The sequence below is a fragment of the Cupressus sempervirens genome, chromosome 4 (assembly GCF_028749045.1).
Source record: "Cupressus sempervirens isolate cs-2001-9-10 chromosome 4, ASM2874904v1, whole genome shotgun sequence".
NCBI classification, from domain to species: domain Eukaryota; kingdom Viridiplantae; phylum Streptophyta; class Pinopsida; order Cupressales; family Cupressaceae; genus Cupressus; species Cupressus sempervirens.
In genome coordinates, this window is record NC_143121.1 from 564,878,277 (window position 1) to 564,888,703 (window position 10,427).

Consider the following 10,427-nt stretch of genomic DNA (forward strand, 5'->3'; position numbering starts at 1 on the left):
AGCTCTCGGCTCTCAACAAAGAACCTATACAAATCTATAAGGACAAGAAAGACAAAGCTAATTATTTTAAGAAAAAAGCCTATAATAGTAAAACAACTAACTAGTAACAATGCACACATAAAAATGTCATTTAATTGATATTAGAGAAAGAGATTCATTTCTCTAAGTTGTTACACTAAAGCTAGTGTGACCAACACCATTACTTAACCTCAATTTTCTTTCTTCTATGGAAATAATGATTGATTGTTAGTATTAAGATGGACATTGCTATATTCACAAATTCACAATATATATGTGATTTGAAAGAAAATGTGATCTCTAAACTAGCATAGGCATGATATAATGTTTGAAAAGGATATTCTCAAGAATAATAAAAATAAAGATACCAAATTCATTTTAAAAATAATGAATGCATTATTATTATTATTATTATGGAGAGTTACAATAGCAGTTAGGTCTTAAAATATATGTAAGTGCATATATACTAAATTTTGAATTATTTTATGAATAAATATATTAAATTAATTAAATTATAAATATTGTTAAAAAGTAAATTTGAAATTTTCTAAACTAAAATATCTTTTAAGTTAGTGGATGCATTATTTATCTATGTTTTTAATCAAGTAAAATTCATAGGGGAAGAGACCCAGTAACTAACTAGTAGTCCAATAATCGTGATAGTTTTGCTATAGATACCTCTAATTATTGCTCTTAAAAGAGCTCCAAAAAATGAAAACATGTGTATTAATAGTCGATCACACATGTACTGATAGTTGATCAAGTTTTAGCTTTTTTTAGCTTTTCTAGTTGGCGATTGACCAATTTGTGCACCACTATTGGGACATTTCATAAACACTACGGAACATTTAACTACAAGATGTGTTTTTTGACTGACTAACTATTGGTGCATGAACATGGCGGGTATCGAACAAGCATTTTGAAATAGCACAATATCACTCACCTACGAAGGTACTGGAAAAAATGGCAAAAATTGACTTACAATTTAGGAATTCTAAGTACACTAAGTTAGCATGAGCAACTCCTAGATCTACTAGGTTTTTTCCCTAGAGATATATTCTAATTAAAAATTAAATTTGGCATTCATTACAAACAATTTAATGAAAATTTTAGGATATTAACTTCTTTTTTTTGAATGAATTCATTCTTTTCAAAACCATTCTTTATCCAAAACTGTGGGCAAAACTAGGCGGGTTACTTTAAAACTAATCTATAAGGAATCAATATCCTATCCCGCTTGTCAATTTGTTTCGCTGCAACTTGATGGACACAAGGCTCATGCTAATGATTCTGTTCCCACCCCACCCATAAATTAGGTGGATTAGTGACTTCCAACGAGCAAAATATATTAAAATAGCGTACCCATGAGTGAGTACCTTTAAGGTTTGCAGCATCAAGAGATGGCGATGGACATTTGTAGTGATGCCACAACAACCAGGCTCTGTAAGGAACAGCTGCTCTGCGCAATCAATTATGCGAATTTTCCTTCATCATATTGCTTCCGTGTGGAAGGTGAGATCGCTTCCTTATTTCTTCAAGGGTGTCAGGTATAGAGAAGCTTCATTGTTGTAGATCGAGAGGATACTTGGCAGATATGGACATGTTAGCCATGTTGGTTGAAAAATTCAAAGAGTTGAAGGCTTCACAAGAGTTCGACAAAGAAGGCCTGTTAGAAGCGCATGAGAATTCCTTCAAGGAGATGAGGCAGATGGAATCAATGCGAGAGTGTAACACAATTGGATTTACAATCCGGAAACCGTCGGAGCATTGGCGGCCTTCAGTCCCACTGAAAGGGCTGAGGCCCATTCGAGCAAGGGAGCTTCAAATCGACAAGCACCATAAAGGCAACGTTCTATTTGGAACGCTGTGTGCTGATCCGCTCAGAATGGTGGGCATTATGACTATCATGGAAGACCAGTATGGAGATGCTGTGCGACTTGCAATATACAACATTGAAATGGATAGTGCGAGTAGGCTTTTTCCTAAAGGCTCCAAGGTTGCAATCAAACAGCCTTATTTTAAGCAAGGCGCCCAAGATGGTGCGCTCATGCTGCGCGTTGATAATCCACGAGACGTTAAGATTTTGTCTTCCTTTCCAGGAAATGAAGAAACTTCATTGGCTAAGAATTTGCTTGAACTGCGCAATAAGGGCAACAAATACTTCCGCGATGAGGATTGGCACAGAGCAATTGACTTTTATTCCAGATGCATAGACTTGGCTCTCTCGCACAACAATGCTGAGCCCAAAATGCCCTCTTCCTCAAAAATCCCGGAGGAAGTGAAGGAGGCCCTTGTGTATTCATATTCAAACAGGGCAGAAGCAAGGATGAAGTTGAAGGAGTACCGGGATGCCGTACGAGACTGTGAAATGGCATTAGGCCTTGATCAGAAGCATCTCAAGTCCTTGTTTCGCAAAGGCCGGGCTTTCCACTCTCTTGGAGAATATAAGTTAGCTTGCCAATGCTTCGATAGAGCTCTGGAGCAGTCCCCAACAGCAAAAGAGATCCAGATGCAGTATGAAAAATCAAAGGAACTCAGCCGTCAGAACCAACAAGGTAATTTTGATCTCTCTTCCTATTTCATAAACGGTGGTTGTAGTGCGCCTGAGTTGAGCAATTATATTGGTCCTGTGCTGATTAAAAAGTCAGTAGGGCACGGCAGAGGATTGTTTGCCACTAGCAATGTAGATATTGGAGATGTCCTGCTCGTGGACAACGCCATTGCATCTAGCAGCATTAAGCTAACCAGATTGAAAGGAAGCCCTGATACAGTCATAGCTTGTATGATAGAAGTGAAGACAAAACTTGGTCATCTTAAACGGGAATTAGAGGCCAAAATCGTTTCCTCTGCAGCGTCATCTCCGAGGATATTGCAGCAGCTACAGTCCCTTGCCGATTCAGATGAAATGAAGGTGCCCCCCATGGATCTCTTCAGGATCAATAATGGCAGTTGGACTAACTACGATGTTTTCAATCAAGTATGGAACTTAGACCAGCATAAACTTGCAAAGATAATGCGAAATGTAGGGTGTCAAATACAAACTACAGAATCAAATAGTGAGATGAATAGACAAAATGAGCAATATGGTCTGTGGGCACTTCCCTCTTTCATTAATCATTCTTGTTTTCCCAATGCCAATTGCATTGTTGTGGGAGAAGCCATGTTTATTATAGCCGCAAGAAAAATTGCTGCCGGAGAAGAAATAACAATCCCTTACTTTGACACCCTTTTGCCATTGTTCAGACGAGAATCAGCGTTCAAGGGATTTAGTTGTGATTGTAAGCGGTGTATGTTAGAAAGGTCCCTAGTAAAAACTGAAGCATCACCGTTGCAGGAAATTGCTGAGCTCGTTGACTCCATGGACGCCACCATGCTCTCTGATCTTCAGTTATGGGCAACTGCTATGCGAGTGGAAAACACCATAAATGCCCTCACAACTGAAGAAAAGCAGATGATAAGAGCATCGTTTTTCCCGCTCTATTTCAATATATTTGGGTTACAGCGCATTCATCCTTATACCAGAGCAACTTTGCCTTCTTTGAGGGAAGTATTCGATGGCATCCAAGAGATTGTTCCAGGGAATTGTATTTGTTTTGAGTTGTTTGCAAATTTTCCAGTTTATGCCAAGAACGAAGCTGAAACGGACAAAGTTCTTTTCGAAAAGGCCTTGGAAGTATGTAGAGCATATATGGGAAAGCACGAAGAAGGGCTTCTTAAAGCTGTGCTGAACTCCGTTGCAACAGACGTCTTCAAACCGGGACTTGCTGTGTTCGGCTTAAGTGAGGTCAATCGTTAAGCTCCTCTTTTTGGAGCAGACGTAGGTGTGATTCTTTCTCAAAAGATGGGCAGAGCTTTTCTTTATTCTTAAAGTTTAAAGAGACGTTGTATTTGACTTGTGAATCTGGCGCAGAATGTGATAGTGGTGTCTCCAGCATATGGATATGTTAGAGTATAATATATAGGTATGTATTATAGACTGGTTTGCTTGTGGATTTTAACATGTATTTTCCTCAATCAATAAAGCAGATTACAGGATTATGTCAATGTATATATGTGTGTGTGTATGATATTTCTCTGGACTGTTCTTATTAGTATCTGATTCGGAACTGTTTCTCTGATATTCAGAGATCATTTGTTTGTTATAATTTAAGATTTTCCTCAACTGCTCTTATTTCTAAAATGTGTTAGTTATTAGAACATATGTATCTAAAATGTTAAATTTCTACAATTCTATGGATTGTAATTACTGAAATCTTATTACAAACTTCACAAAACTTAAAAATCTTCAAAAATAAAAGACTCTGCATGAAGCTCCTATGACCGTACCGCTGCAACTATTTAAATTAATGGCTCTGCACGAGATCATACAATATTTAACGACAGTCCTGATGCAAATTTGTACAATTGTTTCTTCCTTCCGATACAATATTTAATGGTACTTCTTCTTCACTGCTGTATTTGTATCATAAGTCTTTTCGCTCCTCTCCTGTATTTAGTTTTGAAATCCCCTAAAGCTACGCTGAAATCAAATTTTCTTAGGGTTTCGGTTTCTACTTCTTAATTTTCTCAGGGTTTTAGGTTCAACTTCTGCAATTAATTAAGTCAAAACCTAAGCTATTTCCGGGATCTGATATGTATTCTATGACTAATCAGTTAAAAACCTTGCATTTGCTATGGTTTTCCTGTTGAACACTGCAAAAAAAAGATCAAACCTGTTCCGTTATCCGTAGTTTTTCTTTCCTAAAATAAGTAAACCCTAAATTTTTTCCTAGGTTTTTGTTCTCGATTTTCAAACTTTCTTTTCTTTCTGAAATTTCGATGCCGCGCGCTAGCTTCTGAGGTTCTTGTGTAGAATTTGGCCAGAATTCTTTCGGAACCCAAATTTTATAGTTCAAGTTTTCCTTCTTTTTATTTCTTTTTCTTTTTCCTCTCGGCGAGAAATGTCGGCACACAGAAAAGGCGTATAGGGTTTAGGAAAGAGGATCGAAGCGGCTCACAAAGGTTTGGAAGGTACCTCAAAGGATTATTCAAAAGGAAAAATTATCTACAAACTAATTTTAGAAATAGTTAAAAGCATTTTGATTTTCATCCTTTTCTTTACAATCAGGTATTCCCAAGCCCACAATCCAGCAGCTTGCCAAGCAAGGATTGAAGCGTCTAAATAAGCAATACCCATGAGAAGCAACGATAATACCTGGAAAAGGTTCCCCTTAACTTTTGCGACATGTCCATACTATACAGCAACCACTTAACAGCAAAGAAAAAAACACTAGCAATAAGAGTTCCAATACATCAACCATTAACATGAATTGACAAAAAAACTCTGTTAAAAACAGAGTGTTCTGTTTTTAACACAATTTAAATATCTGTTAAAGACAGAAATTTAGTTGCATCGGAATAATAAACTCAAAAAGAGTTTTAAAAAAAAAAGCATTTGCTAACAGATTTCAACGTAGAGACATTCCAATCTACTACTACTAGCAGCAGTTTGCACACTGAAGACTCGCTCACTTTGTAAACTATAGTTACAATAAAAATTAATGGAAAAAATAACAGTTGTGAATTGAAACATATGAAGTGAACTCTCTATATCATAGGTTGGAAATTATATCTTGAAATTATGACTTTGCACCAACATCTACATATTCACTCTTGATGTTAAGGGTGCCGTTTTATGAGAGGGTCTACAAAATCTACTTTTTAAACATTTTTATTTATTTAGTAAGTGAACTAAATATGTTAAATTAATAAAATCATGAGAACATTTATTTTTTAAATTATGGAGTTTAAACTTTTTTTCTTAAAATAAACTCCAGTACAAAATTTATAGGATCTCCTAGTTTAAAATAATCCTAGAAACATATTCTAGGAAGCCACCCTCCATGGGACTGCACCTTAAGAGGGCTAACAATCTTATCTTGTAGTTGCTTTGATAATGATACGTGTGAATTGACCTTGGGTGCTTATGTGCTTCAAGTACGTCAACCTCCTTTTGCACTAGATCTTGAATAAAATGATATTTTAGCTTAGAATTTTTTTTTGTACTATGGTGAACAAGATTTTTGGCCAACTTGATGACACTTACTTTGTCACATAAAATCACAACCATTGAACTTGCTTTTATCTAATTTTTTCAAGAATCTTTCAGAGTCAAAGAGCTTGTGTATCTATTAAAGTGATTGCCACATATTATGCTTCAATGGATGAGAGGGTAATAGTACTTTGTTTTTTTTAAAAATTCATGTAACTCACCCAAACCACTAAAGTTGATAAGATTGAATTGTTAGAACGGTAGTAATGAATAACAAAATTTAGAGTTTCTTTCATATACCTCATTATTTTCTTGGTTGCCCTCATGTGTATATCAAATGGATTTGTTGTATTCCTTGAAACCAATGAAATTGAATGTGCAATATTATGCCTTTGTGGGTTAGAAACATCAAACTCCCAACAATATTTCTATAAGTTTTCTCATCAACAAATTTATAACCATCATTTGCATGCAACACAACTTCATGAGCACTTGGAGTGGGGTATGGATTACAATTAGCCATATCAAATTTCTTCGACATATCATTTGCATACTTCATTTGACAAATAGAAATTTTATCCTTATTGAGAAACCTTCACTCCAATAAATTATTGCATAAGACCTAGATCTTTCATCTCAAATTCTTTCATCATAGTAACTTTGAATTCATCTTTCATTTTACAACTAATACCTGTATATAATAGACCATCAACATATAAGCCTATAGTGAGAATATCATTACCTCCTTGCGTGTACTAAAGGGCACGTTCGCTCTTTTTTCTCTTGAAGTCATTATACTTGAAAGTAGCCATCTATTCTTGCATACCATGCTCTTGACGCTTTCTTAAGGCCATTATGGTTGCCGCACATATATTTCTTCTTCTATGTACTGATTCAAGAAGGCACTTTTAACATTCATATTATGTATGCTTCAATTATTTTCAGCTACTAATGAGATCAGCATACTAATAGTATCTTGTCTTCCTACTAGTGCAAATGTCTTTTCATAATCAATGTCATATTCTCGTGTGAAGCCTTTTCCAACAAGTCTTGATTTATGTCTTTCAACACTCACATCACTGTTAAACTTTGTCTTATACACCCATTTGGTGTTGATCTTCTTCTTGTCATGTAGAAGTTGTATAAGCTCCCAAGTGGTATTCTTGTGAATGGAGTTCATCTCTTCTTCACCCCTTGCATCCAAACCTCATTAGCACATGCCTCTTAAAAATATGATGGTTCAAAATAAGCCTTGGAGTTGAATATGTAATTGTACTTGGACTTGAAGAACTAAATTGAGGGTTGCTTGGAGGATTTGTACCACTTGAAATACAATCATCAGTGGAGTTCTCATCATCATTCAAAATAGAAATCAATTTCTCAATATGGCCTTTTGTATGACCATACACTTCCCCTTCATCAAAAAACACATATCTTGCCACAATAATCTTGTTAGTGAGAGGATTACACAATCTACATGCTTTAATTTCCTCACTATAGCAAATAAAAGTGCACGATTCACTTTAACATCTAACTTTTATCTTTGTTGATCAAGTACATGAGCATATGCATATGCTAGACAACCAAAAACTTTGAAATGATTAAAATTGCCTTTTCTCATATTATGCTTCATAAGGTGTCATCTTGCCAAGTGCACTCCTAGACTCGTGTTTAGAATATACACAATTGTAGTATTTGCATCTCCTCAATAAGAACTACTCAAACCCTTGGCTTGTAACATGCTTCTTGTCATTTATACAATTCTTCCTTTCAGCCACTTCATTCTGTTGAGGTGTGTATATGATAGTGAGTTTCCTTTTGATGTCATTCATCTCACAATAATTTTGAAAAATCATTTAGTAATATTCTTCTCCATGATTTGTCCTCAAACATTTGATTTTGTACCCTTTTTCATCCTCTTTGTAGACTATGAACCTCTTCAATGTATCAAGGGCTTCATCCTTGGCCTTGAAAAAATATACCCAACACATTCATGAGTACTTATTTTGTAACATAGAAATATGGGAGAGGTCAAGACATATATGGCGCTTATTAGACTATTTATGACCACACCACACTTGACCTAAGTGGATGGCTTCATGAACAAATAATGGAGAATTTAAGTAGGATCAAGAAGCAGTATAGCAAACATATCTTGAAATTTGGAGCTATTATTGTGAGCATGTTCTTTTATTTTAGAAAGGAATTTCCAAGGTATCTACCCTTCAAATGGGCAAAAGATGTAACTATCACAACCTAGATTAGTAAATTATACATGAAATTGGAAGGAAAAGGAAATGCTACCCTATGGGAGTATTTTATGAAATTTCAGTAGGAAATGCATCAAAGGGAGACGACTCCCTTTAGCCTGGTAGAGGAACACAAATATGAATTTTGTTTCATTACAAATGCAAACAAGTGCATGGTTCAGGCGATTCAACCAAAAACTCACTAGTTGACACCATTTTAGCATGCGATAACTAAAGAAGTGGCATGACCACACCTCAAAAGGTTATTGGCCATGCCAACAGACCCTAAGTATGGAAATAAAAGGTAGACTCCTCAAGAAAAAAGAGATGAGTACACCAAAGAAAAAGTCAAGGAAATCAATCAAGAAACAAGATCTCGAGGCCATAGAGACTGAAGAAGTTGAAGAAATGGATATTGACGAAGATCTCACCAATGGAGCTCCATCTAGTCCTCAACTAGAGGTAGACACCAAGGGAAAACTTAGACCGACCAAGGATTCATCACCTGTGCTTGTGGAGATAGAAAAAGACACTAGTAATAAGGAGGCGAGTACAACTCAGCTAGCAAAGCTAGAAACTTACTGGTGCAGGAGCATCCAATGGTGTATGGGCAATACTGTATCACCCAAAAATAATCTTAGTGTTAGTTTTTGTTTAATGTGTTTGTATTTCTGGATACCCATTTGGTCTAAATAGAGAGTCTAACTCTCATAGTTCCACTATTGGTTTTCTGGGTTAGTGTGTTTTAGCACCTCAGGATATGTGCCAGTGTAGAAAATAGGTTATTTTGTAATTGAGCCATAATTATGATGAGTTAAAGGGATTATTTAACTTGCAATTTAAAGCATTCTGAAAAAAGAATCAAGTCGAAAGGCTTTATGGTTTGAAAGTTATTGTAGTTTTAAGTTACACGGAGACCCCTTAAGAACACTTTGAAGTCATATTTGAGGTACTAAACAGCCTCATAAGGGCCTGAAAAATGGGGGTGCTATGGAGTTCTCAAAGAGCTTTCTGAAAATGTAAATGGTTCATCAATAGAAGTCCTAAATCAAAAGTTATGCCTCCCGAAACTTGGACTACCATTTCTAGATTCTTCTAATTTTGTATTGACTTCTAACATGTCTTCTAGAACCTTCTTCTTTGGTGGTGGATGCCAAATGGCATATTCTAAAATACATTCCTAACCCTAAACCTAATTTGGGTTACTTAAGGCCATTTATTGCATTGTAAGGGCAATTTTTGTGAATTTTGGAAGAAGGTACTACGAGAAGGGCTTTTCTCCAGAATCTGATAACATTGTAACCCCATAGGGTATGTAGTTGAGTCTATCTTTATTGTACTTGATGTAATAGCATATCATTTCTGATAATAAGATTCTCATTTTCCTGTTGTGTTCATTTTGTCTTGGGTTGTGCCCTCATCAAGTGGTATCAAAGCAGGAGTTCCTAAGTGTGTAGATAGAGTGCCAACTGCAAGGCAGTTTGCACCACGACTATGTGGTTGTGGGTTTTGAGGTAGTGAGAAGATGCCTCCATAAAGAGAGCATCGTGGAAGGGCTAGAGGTGTTCCTCCTGAGGTTATAGTCCTCTAGAGACAAGTTTAGACATTACAAGAGGAGATTTGTAGATGGATGAATCTTGTCGTAAGGGATGAAAGTGAGGAGGAAAATGGAGAAGAAAGAAATGTTGTATAGGAAGGGGAGGAAGAAGGAGAAGTCCTGAACCAGGTAGAGAAGAATATTTTTAGGGTCATTGCCAAGCTGGGAAAAAGACCTAAACTTGAGGTCAACATGTTTTTGAGAATCTAAACCTAGATGAGTTGATCAACTAGATCAATGAGTTGGAGGTATATTTTGAGTATGAGGATATTGAGGACCTTGATAGGGTTAAGTTTGCAAAGGCCAGACTGAAGGTCCATGCCAAAAACTAGTGGCAAGATATTCAGTTAGAAAGGAATAGAAGAGGGAAGGAGAAAATCACAAGATGGGACGCATCATGGACAAACTAAAGAAGCAGTTCATTCTTGTTGACTACAAGCTTTATTTGTTCAAGAAGATACAAGGGTTAAAGCAAGTGGGCAAATATGTCCAAGAATATACAGAGGAATTCTATCGAGTCCTTATTAGGATG

General features: G+C 36.2%; 1 protein-coding gene across 1 annotated transcript; it reads left to right on the forward strand.

Moving 5' to 3' along the window:
• The first annotated feature begins 1,612 nt into the window (after window positions 1-1,612).
• LOC149562462 (methyltransferase FGSG_00040-like) lies at window positions 1,613-3,814 on the forward strand. The gene has a single exon (XM_089827983.1). It carries the CDS (start codon window positions 1,613-1,615, stop codon window positions 3,812-3,814), a length of 2,202 nt encoding a protein of 733 aa, XP_089684109.1.
• Window positions 3,815-10,427: the final 6,613 nt, after the last annotated feature.